The sequence below is a fragment of the Anopheles coluzzii genome, chromosome 2 (genome assembly GCF_943734685.1).
Source record: "Anopheles coluzzii chromosome 2, AcolN3, whole genome shotgun sequence".
NCBI lineage: Eukaryota > Metazoa > Arthropoda > Insecta > Diptera > Culicidae > Anopheles > Anopheles coluzzii.
This window is the reverse complement of record NC_064670.1, coordinates 18010361-18029309: the sequence shown is the minus strand read 5'-3', so window position 1 is coordinate 18029309 and position 18949 is coordinate 18010361. Positions and strand designations below refer to the sequence as shown.

The window sequence follows — 18949 nt, the reverse complement described above, 5'->3', positions numbered from 1 at the left end:
CCCCTGACCCGGATAATAATAAAACTTAATTTGACTCATAATCAGCGAGAGTCTTGCGTCCTGCGCTTCGCCTCCACGTGTCTGACGCTTTGCCTTCACGTGGTTCATGCGCCCCGCCAGTGGAGTTGTTGAGTAGTGTAATTGGGGCAGATGGAGCGGCTTTACCAATGCCACCATCATATCGGTAAGGTACCGTCGTATTTCCGGTTAGCATGCGTGATGAAGGATCGTTTGCGAAAAATTCCCCCCCCCCCCCCTACACCATTGCTAGAGCTTCCAGGTTGCCGTAGGCAGTTGTAGTAGAGTGGTTGGAGGGATGGCCGAGGGAGAGAGAAGCAGGCAGCAAACAACGAACGACTGGACACGAAACGAAACGGGTACCGTTTGACCCTGTTTTGTTGCCAAGTTTGCTGCGCGCTAACGGTTGCTTACCACTACTACTGTAAGGCATTGTGGCTTGATAAAAGTGGCTTATTACATTAACTTTGTTGCGAAGGAAACGGTCTGCATTCTATTGCCTTCCAGCACGATCCTTGCGACCGAAGTGACAAGCTTTCATACGAAGCTTTTACGTTATTAACCTTCCGGGTAAATGTTGTGCATGGCTTAAATATGATACAGAATATTGTTGAATTACTAATACTGTCAACATTAAATTAATGCATCTATGATTAGTAAAAAAAAATAATAAAGTTTATACAAAACATATAAAAAGCTTACAAAACAATGTTTCATCTCTTCAAAGAAATATAAAACATTCAAATTCATGGTAATGTACGTATGAAGATGTCCCACTTTCATAAGGTTTAGATTTAGGATTAATTCAATAACGATTCAATGAACAATCTGTTTATACATTTCCTCACATCGCTAATCACACTGATCTTTTGCGGTGGCTAGATCAAATTGCACTGTCTCCTCAGGACCATTAGCCCGATCCGTTCCGTTCGTTCCGTTCGTCAAGCTTCCAAAACTTCACATACTACGCGTGCTTAGGCTTTGCTACTGAAATTTCACCATTTGGCGTTGTTATTTGATGCACATCATATAAACCGTATTCCGATACGAAACACGAAACCAATTCCCCCGATGCTCACCCGTACGTGGATCCGTCGGGCGATGTTAAGCCGCATTTAAAGTGCTTAGTCAAATGAACTTTTAATGAACCGTGCAAGGCAGAGAAAGCGCGGCATAGTGGCGGGCGTATTGGGGCAAAATAACAAATTCAAACCTTTCGTTGCCATACTGTAGCTGTTCTCCTTCGTACACCACCCACGCGCTGCGAAAGCTTTCCCTGGGCTCCCCTGGCCACTGGAGCAATAAAGGATGTGAGTACAAAATTACGTACAGCCCGCTGTCGATGCCGGGACACATCCGGCAGTGGGCAAATTGAACCCACTTCCTCCATTATTCACTGCAGCCCATCGCCACGTGCCCGCCGCTGCGCAGCTTCCGGCGACAGCCGGCACAGCTACTACCAGCAAAAGCGGTGCAAAAACCCAAACCCCAGACCTACCAGAGGCGACAATCTGGCGAATTGATCGAATTTCAATGAATCCAACATAAACCATCGGGGCTAGAAAGGGCTCGGAAGAAGGGGTTGGTGTGTCGCCCATTAGATACACGCCACCCAGGATAGGCAGCAAAGCAGGGGACGTAGAAGAGGAAGAAGAAAAAATGGATGAACAAAACGCCCTACACCACTACACACAGCGAGTTTCGTTCCGATGAGATAAGTTGAGATGTGATGATCTAAATATAAAACCAGCTTTCCATCCATGCCGATAACGTTTATGGTCGCTTTAATTAAAGCGCTGAGCAAGCACATGAAACACTAACCAGACATGGGATCCTTTTTCCTGGTGTTGTTGTTGTTGTTGTTCGCACTATGGCGCATTGGTCCTTGATTTGGTTCGCAACGGTCGGAGCGATTAAATGGTCGAGTGAAGGAAATTAATTTTCAGCCGGTCCTGGACAACGTTTCACAACGTTTTTTTCCGGCAATATGTTGTTCGAGGTCCCTCCTCACATTTGTGTTGGTGATCGATACGTGGGTGACATATTGTTGTTTTATTTGGGAAAATCATTTATATCGTATTAATAAATGATATGAAAAACACGAAAATGTCATGCGATTGATTTTGAAGTTGTGATTCAAATCGGTTGCTGTAGCTACAAAATTAGTTATAACACTGAGTTGGATTTGGTACATTTACAACAATTTGACGTTATTACAGTCTAAATGAATAGCACTTATAAAATAGTTGTAGCGTTACAAATATGTTTAAAAAACTGTTGTACTACAGTATTAAACTATGATTATATTAATTTTTACTAAAGTCGGCTTATGCTTTGGAATATGCAGTAGATGTAAAAATTTGTTTTAAATGCTTTTTTCCATATCTTTTTGCTCTCTATTTTTTTAATATTGCTTGTTTTCTCTGTTTTTTATCCTTTAATCATGTATTCGATTATAATAGTTTATAATAAACTAGCCCCGACAAGATTAAACAGCGGTCCTTTTTAATCCTTATTTCTTCTTAAGGGACTACAAAAAAGTCAGTCCCGATCACATCTACAAAATGCTTTTAAATGTTTTCAGGTTCGACTTTATGCTGTGCTATTAAATTTCGTTTACATTTCGAGTGAAATTGTAAACATAAACGTTCCAAACGGCTTACTCACCACTTCAAAACCAGATCTTCCCCATGCACCTTATTAATTCCCTCCCGCCGTAATCGATTAACATCGCATACAACAGAGATTGTTTGCTTTGCATAACTTATTAGCAAACGCGTAGAACACCGTTCCGACGTCGACCCCATTATCAACGCGGGTCAAGCGCGAAACAGCAAAACACAACAAATTAGGAGTTCATCTGTGGGGTCTTCCCACCCCGCGACCGGGTTGATTGAAAGCAACGGCAAACAGCATAAAGATGGAGAACTGCCCTCCCGCCAGTAGAACCTGTTTGAGGCCGGTCCACTTTCCAGTAGCGCCGAAACCGAAGCGACGACTGTAGCAAAAAACGGAGAACATAAAACAACAGACAAAAACAAAAAAACCCATCGGTATTTCCTACGTGTAGATGGTTTGATTATCATCTCATCATCACCGGCTCGCGATAGCCAAAGCTTCTGTCTACCTTCCCATTCCCAGCGCAGAATGCCCAGACGTTATCAACTAACCTGCACGACCGCGAAACTGCCCGGGCGCGGGCTCTATGCAAAAGCATCGGTATCTCCGTCACACGTACAGCCCGGGCAAGAATGACAGGGCAAGAAAACAGGTTTCGTGCGGGCATTAAAGCGGTTCCAGAACCGGGTGCTTTGAGTCGACCGGCGCCACCGGTCAGTCGTTGGAACGCATCCAACCGCTTAACAGGTTTGGTGCTCCGAGCGCAGAAACCGGCCAGAACGTTTTCGAGAGTGTGATTCTTCTTTCTTTTTGTTTTGCAACTGTTGACCGAAACGTCCCTCACATCTTGTGCACAATGGGCGCACTGATTTGGCGAATACTCGTGCTGTGTTTCATCGCTTCCTGCTCACAGCTTCCTGTCACGGTGGCACAATGTATGTACACAACTGGAGCGGCTAAAACAGTGTAGTGTGTGGTACAAACAAAGCCTGTTCAGATCTTTCCAGCTGCAAGACACCGGGCGGTGATGGAGAGCCGGGAACCTGTGTGCTGGTGCGCGAATGTCCGTTCGCTCGCGCTCTGCTGATGAAGCAGAAGCACTCGAACAACGATATTCGCTATCTGGAAGCGATACGGTGCGGTATGCTGGAAACCAAGGCGCTGGTCTGTTGCAATGCACCGAACATTACCACGGACAGCAGCAGCAGCAGCGGCAGCATCGATGGGCTGCTAGTAGACGGGGAAACGATTGATGGGTTGGTAGAGAATCGGTTCAGCACGCCGGAGGAAAAACGTGGCCTGCTGCCGGGGGTGTGCGGTGTGGATACGTATCGCGGGCCGATCCGTGGCGAGCTGGCTCAGCTGTTTCATTTCCCCTGGAATGTGCTGATACAGCATCGGACGAAAGGTGAGTTGTAAACTACCTATATTCTATTGTCATTGCTATAAACAGTGTAAAGATTTCTTTAGGCGTCCTTGTATAAATTATGACGACCTATCTTGTTCAATAAGTCGTCTCCCTTACTGATTTCGCATAACAATAATCATAACTTCGCTTGTCTTAAATGTTAGACTCCAAAGTGATCTTAACCATTCAAATTAACCCAACAAATGCTACAACTCAACTTCGAGATGATTAGATTGGTAGAGTAAAACACGCCTGAATGTTAATAATTATAATCATACTAGTTACAATAACAGTAAGAATGGTCATACGGTGAAATATCTGCAACATGTAGTCTCTTCATGATAAATTGTTTCTTTAAGATGAACATTTGAACGACCCGTCATATTCCATACATTGTATGTCTCTTCAAGATGAACGTCTCCCTAAGGCGAAAATAAGCTTCTTTTTCTATTTGGCGTAAACGTCCTACGCGGACATGCCGGCCTATACAGGCTTTCGAGACTTAATTCATTACCACGCAGCCGGATAGTCTGTCCTTGTTACGGGGGGACGCTGCATTCTGGGCTTGAACCTATGAAGGGCAAGTTATTGAGTCGTTCGAGTTGACGACTGTACCACGGGACCGCCCCTACATTATATAAGCTGAATATGATTTGGAATCTAAATTCTATAAATTTAATTATTCAATGACAGCTCACAATAATATTGGTCAAAGGAAGCCTGGTTTTCCCCGTGGCTTATTGGATGCTCCAAATCCAAACTTTCTTTGGTTTTCTCTAACATTTCTCAATATCTCCACATATCTCCCTCAATATTTCTCTAAGCTTACGGTTCCTTGAAGATTCACCTTAGAGAGATTTCACTGCGTTTCACAAATATTCTTTGAACCGCCAATACAAATCCGATGTGAATTCACTACCGTAGCGTACCGTACTAAGCGTAGAACATAGCTGGCTTAATGTTTCTTAAAAATTTGCAGCAATTAGTGGATTATTAGAATCGTGATCCAATTAATGAACGTGATTCATGAGAATCATTATATCAAAATTATCACGAAAACAATCAAATCATTCCCAGCACCAGTAACATAGCTTGAAGCTTTAAATTTAATTCCACTAGATCGTTCACGACAAAGGTCTATGACCAGTCGACGGCTTCTTAGTTGGGTAGATTCTACTTCCTCTCCTTCGTCTTCCTTATGGCGTAATTACCTACGCGGTCATGCCGAACTATACACAGACCTTCAAGACTTTTTAGTACCACACGTAGCCGAATAATCAATCCAATCGATACTGTCCGGCCTTGTAGCAGCCCACGCCTGTATCATATCAATAACCGATACGCCCTGTTTTATCGATTAAGATTCATAAATGTGTCTCGATTGACATAGGCTCTTCTAATTAATGATTTATTTTGATCAATTGATTGAAAGATTAAAACAGCTCTAAAGAGTGATGAATCATTCAGACAAATGAAAAAGACAGTCAAAAGTCAACTCGTACAACTTAACAACGTGTTCGTCATGGGTTCAAGCCCAAAAATGGACCGTGCCCCCATACGTAGGACTGACTATCCTGCTACGGGTAATAAATAAGTCACTGAAACCCAAGCTCACTAGTGGCGGTACAGACATTCCTTGACCGACAACGGTTATTTTGCCATATATGAAGAAGCAGAAAGAATCGTGATTCATAGAAGAAACCACCAAAGCATATCAAGAATTGATTATAAAGCTTCTTAAGTATTTAAACAGGGTTTAATTCCATTGCTAATGAATAATTTGCGCTTCTTTTTTGCACCACTCCTAACAGATGGTGAGCATCGTTTCCACTGCGGCGGATCATTGATCAGTGATCGATACGTGCTGACGGCCGCCCGCTGCATTATGGGCATCAAGAAAACATGGACAATGTAAGAAGCATGGCACCATCAACGACTCTCACAGCTAGCAAAAAAACTCACCAGTTCGCTCTCTTTGCAGCGTGTCCGTCAGGGTAGGTGAATGGAATCTGCAAACCGATCCAGACTGTGACGACTCCACTGCCGGCGTTACCGAATGTGCCAGCCCGGTGGAGGACATTCCCATCGAAAAGATTACCGTACCCTCCAACTACACCGGTACCGGGTCGCCGGCCGTCAAGCAAGACATCGCCCTGCTGCGGTTAGCGCGCAGGGTTGAGTTTAGTGAGTCGGTTGCACCGATCTGTTTGCCCCTGAATACGTCCAACTGGGTGGGCTATAGCACCGAGCAGGACGGGAGCTTCTACGAGAGTGGCTGGGGTAAAACGCCCGACGGTACGTACAATATGCACTGTGTGCAGTAAATCAAGCTATGCGTCGATCATTAAAACCCAGTTTCTCTCTCTTCTCGTTTCTATTCCAGCTGCTGCTGGTGGTGATAACAAATGGAATTATGTATCGGTCGGTGTCGCACGGGAGGTTTGTCGCGATCGGTACCCACACGCCAGCATTGACGGGGAGCAGATTTGTGCGATGCCTCGAAGTGAGCAGAACACGTGCCGAGGGGATACCGGGGGGCCACTGATGTACCAGTCCGGCACAGATGGCGCCTGGTACCTGATGGGTGTCGGCAGCTTCCGCAAGCAGTGTGCCATCGTCGGCGAACCGGCAGTCTATACGAATGTGGCCACCTTTACCGACTGGATCATTGAGAATCTGGAACCGTAGGCTGGCAAAAGGCTGGCATGCCAACGTACCAGTGAATCACCTGAACGCTTTATACACAAACATGGTTTATGTGTAGAAAGGGAAACCAACACAACGCTGCATGAAGACTTTTATTCATCCTCGTTTATATCACATGCACAGGGCTCTCTCTCTCCTTATCAACGCACCACGTGCTAAGGAAGGCCAACTTTAAAAGCCAACCACCATTTTACGACCATTTAATGTATCGTCAAATGCCAGACTCGTTAAGCTAGCGCTCGGTCGCTGTCTAACAAATCGTCAAACACACACGCATTCCACGCTGCTTCACTTTATTGACATCGCTACCAGCCTTATCGGACGACTTCCGCTGCATTAGCAACGGTGGCTAAAGCCACTGGGTGTACTGGCCCGCATTTTCTTCCTGCCTTTCTTGTGCTTTCTTTCTCCTCAAAGAAAGCAACACCCAAATTATTGTTGGTGTACTTTCACCAGCTCTGCAGTGAGTTATCATCGCAGGTTGGGGCAAACAAAAGTGCCAGCACATTTTACGACAGCACCTTGTACCTTGTGGCGGTGCCACAGACCTTTAGTACACTGCAGAAGCTACAAAATACCTGCACCATCACCCCCACCACCGCGCGCCAACAATTTATCTGGCCAAAGATTAATTTGAAGATGTTTTACCGATTGCATACACGCGCCATAAAAGATGATGATGACGGGAGGGAGGGCCCCTTGTTTATAGTGTGCACGGAATCGCGCTCCCGCGTGATCGTAAACATGCCAATTTTGATTCGCCGTTTTCTCTCTTTTTTTCCATTTGCACACACCGTGCTGCCCCCACTTACGCGCGTGGTTTGTTATTGTAAAGTCTCAATCACTTTACATTAATTTTCATCCCAGCGCTTCGCTATTTCCAGAGCTCACGGGCACTTTCGTGCGAAGAAGATGCAGCTATTTTTTCCTCTGCGACGCGGTGAACGTACAAACACCAATCCCGACCGTACACGTGTGCTAGCCGGCGGGCCCGGGAGTGTTGTATGGTATTTGCGATCCAAACACTGCCACACTCACACTTACACCAGTTTTCGGTTGTCACTTTTGAAACGAACTTTAGCGGATATTAATGTTGAGGGGCTTATTTGGTGTTTGGTTTTGTACGGCAGGCGAGAGTCGTGACCTTTTTTAAACTAACCATATCGTTTAATTAAAATTCTTCTCACGCAAACAGCGCAAGTTTGGATTTGGAAGCCAGCAATAAAAATCCAGTCTCTAGCAACTCTCTACACCAAAAACCAAAACCTTCCTCAAACCTTTACACACCCGTTCGCAGTTTATAGCGGGCACAGACGAAACACACGAAAGAAAAAGAAACACAGTAGAACATACCAACTTCTTTTCCAACACGCTGAACCAGCTCTCCACCAGGTCACAGCTTGGGGGCGAAAATGGATGTTGAAAGATGCGCGCGTAAAGTGAAGGGCACAAATATGAAACCAAATACTTTTACCACCCAAAAAAACAACCCCCCCTAACGCCGCATCGACTTAGCATCACCATCATTTCACCACAACGAAGTTTGTGGAAAAGATTGCCTCAAAGCGAAACCAAACGATGAAACGTTCCCCGCACAACTCGCTGCTGCTGCTGGGCGTGTAAAGAAAACATACTCGGAAAATGTCTTCGTTTTGGGGTACGGCAAAGCAGAAGGGACGCCGTGTCTAGAAGTAAACCGATACCGTTGGTTGTTCTTGAGGAGTTTTTAAGCGCTCGTTCGGTCGGTTAGAAATTTGGGTTTCAAACACTTTTTTGTAACAAGCGTTACAAAGCCGTTGGAGTCGCGGATTTCTTTTTTTTTTAAACGAAAATTTTAAAATGCAACCTTTTTCGACCTCACCTCAGCAGGGCGCTTGGAGGTAACATTTTACGGGTAACATTCCCCCCCTTATTATGTTACCTAAAGCTTCTAAAATTTTAAGGTTTTTTGTCTTGATCGTGCTTTAACTAGCAAAAACAAACAAACCCAAACTGCCAAACAATATTGCAGAGGAATCTGAAATTGCCCCTAGGACAGATGCAAAACTGTCAGCAAGCCTCAAAAAAGTTGCGAATGTTTTTAAAGTTTTACTGCAAACTTTTTGGCGACAGGTAACTCGGCCCTAGGATGAGAAACCCTTAATGATGGCAAAAACAACCATCCATTTTCCACGAGCGCCTTACACGCCGTGTGTCTGTGTGGTTAGGGAAAAGGGAGATTTTTTCCTTCCACTTCCACTTAGCTTCCAGTCTAGCCAGTATAACCTCGGTCGGGGAGTCGCTAGTCGTTAGTGCTAAAACGAAGAAAACAAAAAAAACTGAAAACCTACGCTCCACTGCTTTAGCTTTAGCAAGGATTACAGAAACCATTTATCACCTCCCACCGATGGCGCGTGAAGTGTGAACAACGTGATCACGTCACCAAACGCCCCGAAGCTCGTTCACACTATCAATCCACACAGGGGCAAGCTTATCTTTAGTGCTGCACTGGTTTATACCGTACCACAACACAATACCTTAAAGCGCCCCTTTAACCAGCCAACACAACCTACTCGTTTACCTACTTCTTTTTTTATTCCGCTGCGCGTGTGTGAGGTTTCACATTCACGCACGACGAACGACAGCGCGCAAAAGGTTGTACACACAAGGGAAACTCTAGCACGCGCGCGACTACACCTTACGGCAATCACTCACAGGGTCCGAGTTTGAAGACGAAATGACGACGACTGAACTCTGAGCTGGTTCGGTCTAGTGTCGGGCTAGCCAACCACCGACCACCGTCTTTAGGTCTGTGTGCAGCACCGATAGCCCTTAGGGAGAGGAGAAAGGAAAGGAGAGAGAGAGATTTAGAGCGAGAACGAAGGAGAGAGAGAGTGTGTGTGTGGGAAAGTCATCCTGGTCGCACCCACGCGCCGACGTTCTCGTCCCATCGCTTGGTGCCGAACCGGAGCGAAGATCCAATCTCCGTGGAGACGCGTTGCCTAGGATGCCTGGCTCCGGCCGCTCGGCTACTGTGACGTTGCAGCACGATACGAACGGCCACAAAACACGGGGTGAACGGTAAAAGAGCAGCCGTTTTTTTTTTTTGTAAATGCGGTCCCCAACACAGCAGACGGAAACGAACGTCTCGAAGGCGCCTTCAAAGTTCGATTGACGCGACAGGCGTCTTCCAGCGTTTACCCCGCGCACACACAACACACAAAAGCGTCCTGTGTTCGTCCCTAAACAATTGCATTGCATGTGCGAATGTGGGTGGGTTTTGCGTGGCGCGTTGCCCACCACATCCACCACCCGCGCTGGTGCGCGATGCAACACAAACGGTTGTGTCGTTCGGTCACTCCGCTTGTACTCTCTCTCTCTCTTCTTTTCCTCTCAGACAAACAACCACGAAAGTGGTACCGGGATGGGGGTTTGGGAAAAGAGTTTTCCCCGGATTAAGCTATTGTTTACACTCTTTGTGCTCTCTGTGCCCGTTTGTTAATATTGGTCGGCTTTGTTTGCTACGGGCATGGTATGGTGCAGTCGAGATGCATTTTCATTTCAAATTGAAAGCACTAAACGTTTTGAACTCGATGCTTTGCGGGCGAGCAAAGTTTGCCGGCAGTAGCAGCAGCTAACCGCAGCTGGGTTGGTATCATTTGTGACATTTATTTTCTGGTAGCACGTGACTACTTACACCCTGAAACTTACGTAAATTGAGTTTTTTTGGAAATGTGTTTCGCCCACGTGTCCAATTGCTCGAAACGCATGGAGACGCCTGGTATTTCACGATTAGTGAGAGACTGTTTTACTAGAAGGCAATGGAAAGTATGTTGAGCCGAAAAGTAGGAATATATGACATTTTAAGCTCATAATGTTAGTTGAGTTTTTTTTTCTAAAAGCCTGACTATTCCACATCAAATATTCCGATAAAATATAAACGTTTACCTCAACAGTATCAGGAAATGGATATTCTCACAATGTTAAATAAGTTTGAGACAACAAATCTCTTACAATTTATGTTTGTTTTACATCAATGTGAAGCTTTTCTCATGAAACTTTCCACATTTAGTTTATCCTTTCCACAACCTCCTCCCCCCCCCCCCTGCCCTTTCCATTTCGTAAACCGAAGGAAGCTTGTCGCATAGTCAATCCACCCCAACCGTTACAGGTCGCGCAACAAAACGCATCGCGCTCCATGTATAGCTTCGGCTCTTTTTGTGTGTATCGAAACACGCCCGAACCAGCAGCCCAAAAGACCCGAACGCCGCGAACGACGATGCCGACCACGCGGCGACATCGTCCTTCGCTGCATTCGGTGTCTCTGCTGGGCCAAACGTTGGCCGACGCTCCAGCAAGCATCCGGATGCTCGGGGATTTGGTTGCCCGGTTGCCCATTTATTAGCTTTGTTTTTGTAGCTTCTTCCTACAGCACCCCATACACTTCGCACACACACACACACAAACACACACTTGGCACAAAGCGCATCAGTTGCAACCGAAGGACAACGACTCTTCTGACGACTCGGCACTCCATCGGCGTGTGTGCATTGTAACAGCTGACCAATTTTGTATTCTTCCCTTTTGGTTGTTTTCCCCCGCCTACGGAAGCGTTTGCGTGTTCGGCTGAACGTGTCCGCACTCTGTCACGTGACCGTGTTAATACACAGAAAAAGGAAGGCCTTTTACCAGGGCCTCAGCTGCGAGTTAGAAACTAATATTCAAAATTAGACGAACAACAATCGCTTATCAAACTGGATGGTTGCCGCAAAACGGAATGTTTGGAAGACGGTGCTTGGGTCGCGCGAACATCCCCGGGAGGAGAGTGCGGTAAACGGTGAAGGACGTTTGAAGGTTACGCAACGTTATCGTACGCTTTTCCCCGGATTGTTTCAGCACCAAAGAGGGGAAAAAAGTATTTGTACCAAGTACTTGCAGCCTGGTACTCTGTAAGAAGCTTCCAGCTAAATTATATTATTATCAAGTAAAACAATGTTTTTTATACATTTTTACTCTACCCTTCAATTTACGCCCAATTTGCTCTGCAACAAGAAGCAACTGTACCACATCAACAAAGCCGAACAGTGTTTTGGTGAAAATTAACCAGCCAGCGTACACAAACAAGCTGTTTAAGATAAGCATCGCCACTTCTTTTTGCCCTTGGCAGTTTTTTCTGGCCTTTTCTGGCGTTACCAATCACTAGCATAGTGGACTCCCCAACCTACTTCCATCACGTCGGACGATTGGCTCGGTTAGCCAGCATCTTCCGAGTTAAGAGCAGCTCGTTTCCCGTTTTTGCCACACATCTTCACCCTCTCCCGGGGTAGCCCCATCCATTAGAAGACCTAGCCGGTGGTGGTGATGGTGGTGTTTATGCGAATCGTTTCAATAAATTTGCATACACTCTTTAGCCCTCTTAGTCGGTGTGCTTGTGCTGTGCCTTCCTTTCCTCAAGGGCGCTTTCTGGCACAACGGCAAAAAGTGATCCAACTCAGTAGGCTCTGGACTGGATCAACTCGGAGTTGTGGAGATTCTTTCAAATGTACGCCGGCGGGTAGATTTGTGTAACTGTGTGTGATTCTGTGTGTTTTTGTGAGTGTGAGTGTGTTTTTTTATGAAACTTTGATTGTTTTGCATAAACGGTTGAATGTGGCACCATCACCGGCACCAGTTGGGCCAGTACGGAAATATGGGAAAATAATTAGCCGAAACGGTTGGCAGGCAGAACGGCGAACAAACTGGGTCGTTTCAATGGCATCGCTTCGATCGGGGGATAAGCGTTTTGGGGGAGAAGAGTTATTTAAATGAGAAAAAACGAGGTACACAAACAGACGCTGGTGATGATTTTCATTTAACGGTAGTATTTGCTAATTGTTGATTATGATTTGTTGGAGGGTGGAGATTACATATAACCATCGTCAAAGCGGAAGCCATCTTGTTTTACACTATTATGCTACGTCCAACTAGCATTATCGCACGATTTGGTAGGCACAGTTGATTTGCGACACGTGATCTTCCCCTTTTATCGATGTGTTAATCTTAAACTTACTTTAATATTTCTAAAGATTTTTGGTTCAAAGTTTTTCAAGATCAAATGTGTAAATAGCTTCAAGAGAAGACCTTCTATTCGAACATCAAGCACCAGACTGACCACCCGACCCTCATCGAAATCGTTGTCTCGAACACTCTCCAACGATGTGTACTAGATCGATTTCATATGCGAAAGTCAAAAAATGTCGGTTTCTATGCCTGCTTTGTTGCTATTTTTTTATTTTACAATTTTAAATTAACTTATTTCGAATATTTTTCAAATCAATCGTTATGTTCAATCCTTTTCCTTACAATCAGCTTTTAAGGAATAGTGTAAATCTAGTCAATTTGGAAAACAACAATTTGGAAAAACAATTATGTTGCTCATACACCTTTGGTATCATAATTGAGCTCAACCTTTAAACCTCATCATCTTCCTTTTGCTATAAGAATTGAGGGTAATGTTCTTTCCATAAACACACAAAAATTAACAAAATCACCTTCCTGTAAACTTTTCTACACCAACCATCACCAAAAAGCACACCACAGCCGGGTGACTGTAACAATTGCGCTGTGCATATGGTGTCGGTGCCATTTCACCGCTTTCCATCTATTAGCATCCAAAGCCATCCATTGCTGCTTGAAAAGCTGTGCCGAGAAGAAAAGCGAGCCATGTCCAAATGAAGCGTCTGTTGTTCTGCCCAGAAAATGCACTGCCCTGGTACGGTGGACTTTTTTTGTCTATTTTTCTTCCACTTCTCATTCATTTACGCCCCAAGCTCATTCGCTGTGGTGGCGGCTCTGTGCCGTGTCTTATCCCGTTGTTTGTGCAATTTACACAAACACGCCCTTGTTTTTTTTTGTATTCTTCTGAATCACAGCTTCGCTGCTCAGTTCATCCTCACCGTTTAGTTACGGTGAGCTATGCCGACGGGCGGTGGTTTTTCCTACTCCCCCATCGTTGCGAAACCGGATTTCAGCGCAAGGAAAAATAAACGTGTGCACAAAAGCTCGCCCGCGTTTAACGCAACGCGATGCGCATAAAAAGCGCAACCACTGGATGGGTGAATTGAGAGCTAAATGGTACCGAGAAGCAAGCAGTAATACCATTCCTTTGTTGTAACCAATTGCAGGAAGTGGGAAGTGCGAAGAAGGTGAGTTAATACGCGAATCAATCCGATAAAAGTTTTGCAAAACAAATACCATTGCAGTTCACTTTAAGAAATTGATACAACTTTTTCTTCTATTCTCCCCATCTATTAGACAACGCCATCATTTCCACGTAACATACAACACCAAGAAAAGCGTTAGGCTCTTGAGCATGTTCATTTCGTTATATCTTCTACCTAACCTCTCACTAAACTACTTCTATCACAAACAGAACGATTCACTCTGATTGAAAGATGCAAGATTAGAAGAAATGAAAATTAAGTTCCTTCCTTCCTTTCCATGCAATCGCAATCGTTCTTTGTTTGCTGCCCGACTCCGTTCTGATGATATCAACAGCACACAGTGGAACGTTTTGTTTTCTTACAGTCAACGAATCTGCCGTAGAACATATTTGAATTAGGTAGGAAGTTCCAACAGCATTCTTATAGACTGTGCTACAGATAATGCTTATGATGTTATTTTAATTACCTTTTGGTAATTCGGCATCGAACAAATGGACATCTGGCTCCATGTAAAAGTCAGACGTTCTTTCATATCCCTCTCAGAACCCCTCTCCCTGTAGTAGTAACGGAACTGACCGGTAACGGTTGCTCAAACATGCCTCGTAAGCGTTTAAAAGGCGGTTGTGATCGCGTAGTATGAAATACCCATATAACGAAGAAGAAGAAGAAGAAGAAGAAGAAGAAGAAGAAGGAGAAGAAGAAGAAGAAGAAGAAGAAGAAAAAGAAGAAGAAGAAGAAAAAGAAGAAGAAGAAGAAGAAGAAGAAGAAGAAGAAGAAGAAGAAGAAGAAGAAGAAGAAGAAGAAGAAGAAGAAGAAGAAGAAGAAGAAGAAGAAGAAGAAGAAGAAGAAGAAGAAGAAGAAGAAGAGGACGAACAAAAGAAACCAGTGTTTCGAACAGTCCTAATAAAGGGAGACGCTACGGTCCAAACACTTGTACGAGCTGACTCGTCTATCCGTACAGCACGAAGTTGCTTCAATTGGAAGAAGGGCTTGCTAAAACTGAACAAATCAAAAGCGCAATGAAAAGCCTAACAAACCCTTTTACTCGAGCTTTAAATATAATCCGTTATTAATTGTGAAATGCATGTAGTCTTTAACGTTTTGCTATGCAGGAAATAATCAATTTCAACCTGCAAGATTATAATAGTTTGTTTTTTTTTTTAATAGTAACTGGAATTAATCCGCATTATGAAGAATTTATTTATATATTAAAACTCTGCCTGGTATGACTATGGAAGCGGTACACACAAACCAATGCTTTCCCTATCCCTATTGCGTTATTTTTTGCCCCCCTTCCAACAAGCGCCTAAGAGATCGGCACCTTGCAAGCGGGTTGCCCTTTTACGGGTGATACATCCGAAACAGGCACACGTTGATGACCTGCATGTACCGGTCCCACAGACACCGTATGTCCTGGTTGTCGCGCGGCACCTCCAAATCGAGCACGCACTGCGTCATGCACTGCATAAACATCTGCACCTGCTCCCGCGTCCAGCCGTTCTGCTTCCACGGTTCGATCAACCGTTCCGTCAGCTCAACGAACAGCAAGCGCAGCTCGCGCGTACGATGCAAATTGCACGCGATCATAATGATCGCCCGGTAGTACGAGCGGAAGTTGTTCTCCACCTCCTGGTAGGCGCGCTCCAACAGGGTCGGTTTCAACCGTAGCGACACTAAGCTGCAAATTCAACAAGACGGATTTTAATCTGGCAGCTCGCAATCGGGCATCGTTCGATCAACTTACTGCTTAATTTCTTTCTCCTTGTCCAGCAGGTACCGGATCTCGCGCAAGTCGAGCAGAAACTCCTTATCCATCTCGGTGTCCAGATAATCGGCACCAGAGTGCTGGTACGTGTACGTCCAGAAGGTCATCAAAGCCTGCAAAAGAGAAACCGTACATGTAATGTGACAATTGCAATCGGTTGAAGGCACTTAGCAACCAACCCTACCTGTCCACATTCGTAGAAATCCTTAAAGTTAAGATATTGCAGCTTCCGCTTGGTCGTTTCGAAGCGCAGGCACGCGATAAACACGACCGCCGCATACTTCTGGGCCAGCTCCTCCGGCAGTATAAACTGCTGCCGGATGTTGCACGCCAGGTTGCCCTGCGTCTCTTCGACCGCCTTGTAAATGCGCTTCACGTTGTCAAACTGCCGGCGGCACGATTTCAACCGCACGCCCGTCTTGTCCGCCACCTCGTCCAGGTCCTTGCGGTTGCGCGCGTTCAGCTTCTTGCCGAACAGCTCGCGCGCCACCGCATCGTCCAGCGAGTAGTAGTGCTCGATCAGCAGCGAACGGTCCTGCGGGCAGATCTGGAACGTTGGCTGCTCGGACAGCTTCGGTGGTGCGTGCAGAAACTTTTCCAACATTGCATACGTGCGGTAGTGGTCCTGCACGTCCGACGCGATCAGCTCCGGCGGCACGTCCGCAAATAGGCCGCCCTTTTGCTTAAGTAACGTGACCGCTTCCACGACTGAAAAGAAGAAACATTTGGTATCGGCAGCATTCGATTTTCAGGTGTTCCGGCGTGCATTGTCGCAGCACTGCTTACATGTGTAGCCTTCCACCCATAGTTGATAGATTTCCGGATCGATGATTGTATAGTTGCTAATGAACACGTCCACGTCAACGTCCGCAAACATAGCTTGGATTTCGGGTATTATTGACGAACGTTTTGAGCGCCCTGTTTTGTGGGATTGCAGCGCTGCCCTACTACTTGCGTTTGTTTTGATTTTGATACGCTGTGACAGTCGCCACCTGAGCGTGCGCATGTGTGCGTGCAATGGGTGCTATATGTACCCATGTAACATTTTTTGCTACGCTTGTAGGAATGCAGAGCAAACGCATGATTACCCATATAACAATGGGGAATTATTTCTATGGTAAACGGGGTGTGAGGTAGCGAGAAACAGGTTGCGACGAGTGAGAGGCTCTGTTAATTCAGAGAGAGGGGAATGAAATAAAGGGGGAAGCGAAGAGCAACACATAAGGAGAGTGAGAATGCCATGGCGAGGAGTAACGAAGGATGAGGAAGAAATAGAAGAAGCTATGTAGGAAGCAAACAGCAACACATACGGAGAGCGAGGATGCTATAATGCGCGGTGACAAAGAAAGAGAAAGAGTGATATAAAACAAGGAGCGTGACAACACATGGAGAGAGTGTAGCTAAGGGGATAAGAGAAGAGCCACACATACGAAGAGCAAGAATATTTGCGCTTGCTATAGCTTGCTCAATTTTCATACATGCCGCTCTTATTAAAAAGCCGGTAGGTCTTCGCTGATGATCGTTTGAATCAATCAAAAAACTTTTTGCGCAACGGTACCGTTTGTATTTACGGCCGTTTTGTACGTAAAATCGGAAAGTTTGAATGACTACCTTTGCCCATCGACGCATTCGCCTGGAACCGTCCGAAGCCATCCGCAACCGTCACGAGCTATTTGGAATCGGCTTCGGATGGATCCAACGAATACGACGGCTGAAGTTACCGACTAACGCAACCGGCCAGTCCTGGTCGGCAACAATAGATGACACCAAACATTACCGAGATTGCATCTACCTTTCACAACTTGCGATTATTGTGGAGTAATTCGGCAGCGATTCCGGTGTTTTTTTTTTCAAATTTATCCATCGCTAGTAGCTTGGCCCTAAATAGCCACATTCATGATTCTCAGATGGAGAAGAAAACAAAGACAAATTGACTTGCGAGCGCGCTAGGGTTTTTCTTCTCGAGACCTTCTAGCGAACTCAAAGAATCCTATCGAACTCCAAGACTCGCTCGGCCACTTATTTTGCGTAGAGATTGATGGCAAGAAACAAGAACGCATTGAATAGTATTTTGTTCACTCATAGCGTAGGCAGGTACACTGGTGGACATAAAAATAGGAACTTTTTTCTGTGACCGAAAGACATAGTTCTTGTCAGAAATATTTGGTAGCCCTGAAAAGGACTGTTTAAGTGGTTGTTGGGAGGAGGTGTTGCGGTGTTCCACTGAGCGAAAACACATTCTAACGGTCAATCTGGTGACCGTTATTCGCTATCACTTCCTGACAGCGTTTGGCCATATCGCCGATGAGATTACGGCATTCGCTTCTGTCTATGCGTTCCCACATAAACTTGCAGCGTGTCCATAGATCAGCAGGCTGGTTCTTAAGCTGACGCTTGAGAGTTGACCACAGATTTTCAATCCGGTTGAGGTCAGGACTCAACGCAGGCCACGGTAGAACTTGCACATCCTGGTTTGCCAAATAACATTTAACTGTTCGCGATGTGTGCTTAGAGTCGTTATCATGCTGAAAGATGTAATGCTCTTCGTCTCCGAATTGTTGTCGGGCGTATGGCAACATCTCACGACTAAGTATTTTTCTATACCCTTCCGAGTTCAGTGTCCCGTTGATACGGAACAAAGGACCCGTGCCGTGCCAGGAGAAGCAACCCCACACCATTACGTGGCCGCCTCCGTGCTTTAGGGTTTTTATCGTATTTTTCGGATGATACGCCTGATTAGGAAAGCGCCAGACGTATTTAATACCGTCCGAACCATCCACATTGATTCTGGACTCATCCGAAAAAATGATTTTGCTCCACCAAAAGATGGATGCAGCTAAATGTTCTTCGGCAAACCGAATGCGCGCTTCTACGTGGTGCGGCTGCAGCTTACGAACCTTCCTCGGTCTCCGGGCACAGAACCCAGCGGCGTGTAAACGGCGAGACACCGTTTTCGCCGAAACTTGCAAACCAAGCTCCTGCTTGATACGAGTGCAAGTTTTGAAAGGATCCGCCCTGATCATCTCAACAATCCGCGCGTCAACGTCGGCCGTTGTTTTTCGCGGACGACCTGTCGATTTACCCGTAGCCTCGCTACGAATGGCGTTGTCAACAAACGTCCGCGAACGGCCGAACGCCTTGCAGATTGTCTTGATTGGCACGTTCTCACGATACAGCCCCTGAATGTGTTTTCGCTCCTCTGGTGTGCAGTGCTTTCCGCGACCCATGATGATTTTGTGGAATTTTTAAACA

At 45.6% G+C, this 18949-nt stretch overlaps 2 protein-coding genes across 2 annotated transcripts; one reads left to right on the top strand and one right to left on the bottom strand.

Moving 5' to 3' along the window:
- Positions 1-3329: 3329 nt before the first annotated feature.
- Positions 3330-6834, top strand: LOC120947813 (CLIP domain-containing serine protease 14D-like). Its single transcript, XM_040363559.2, has 5 exons — positions 3330-3572; positions 3635-4045; positions 5857-5956; positions 6027-6340; positions 6429-6834. Exons 1-5 carry the CDS (start codon positions 3494-3496, stop codon positions 6731-6733), a joined length of 1209 nt encoding a protein of 402 aa, XP_040219493.2. The 5' UTR covers positions 3330-3493; the 3' UTR covers positions 6734-6834.
- An 8286-nt stretch (positions 6835-15120) lies between these two features.
- LOC120951958 (acidic fibroblast growth factor intracellular-binding protein) lies at positions 15121-16680 on the bottom strand. Its single transcript, XM_040370983.2, has 4 exons — positions 16484-16680; positions 15882-16405; positions 15677-15810; positions 15121-15610 (listed from the first exon to the last, which is right to left on the bottom strand). Exons 1-4 carry the CDS (start codon positions 16572-16574, stop codon positions 15274-15276), a joined length of 1086 nt encoding a protein of 361 aa, XP_040226917.1. The 5' UTR covers positions 16575-16680; the 3' UTR covers positions 15121-15273.
- Positions 16681-18949: the final 2269 nt, after the last annotated feature.

Excerpts from the sequence above, each read along its gene's own strand:
- LOC120951958 (XM_040370983.2), bottom strand. The coding sequence starts at position 16,574 with ATGTTTGCGGACGTTGACGTGGACGTGTTCATTAGCAACTATACAATC. Across the intron at positions 16,406-16,483 it reads ATGGGTGGAAGGCTACACAT|TCGTGGAAGCGGTCACGTTA; the intron begins GTAAGCAGTGCT and ends TCTTCTTTTCAG. Across the intron at positions 15,611-15,676 it reads AAGGAGAAAGAAATTAAGCA|CTTAGTGTCGCTACGGTTGA; the intron begins GTAAGTTGATCG and ends TTGAATTTGCAG.
- LOC120947813 (XM_040363559.2), top strand. The coding sequence starts at position 3,494 with ATGGGCGCACTGATTTGGCGAATACTCGTGCTGTGTTTCATCGCTTCC. Across the intron at positions 4,046-5,856 it reads GATACAGCATCGGACGAAAG|ATGGTGAGCATCGTTTCCAC; the intron begins GTGAGTTGTAAA and ends CACTCCTAACAG. Across the intron at positions 6,341-6,428 it reads CTGGGGTAAAACGCCCGACG|CTGCTGCTGGTGGTGATAAC; the intron begins GTACGTACAATA and ends TTTCTATTCCAG.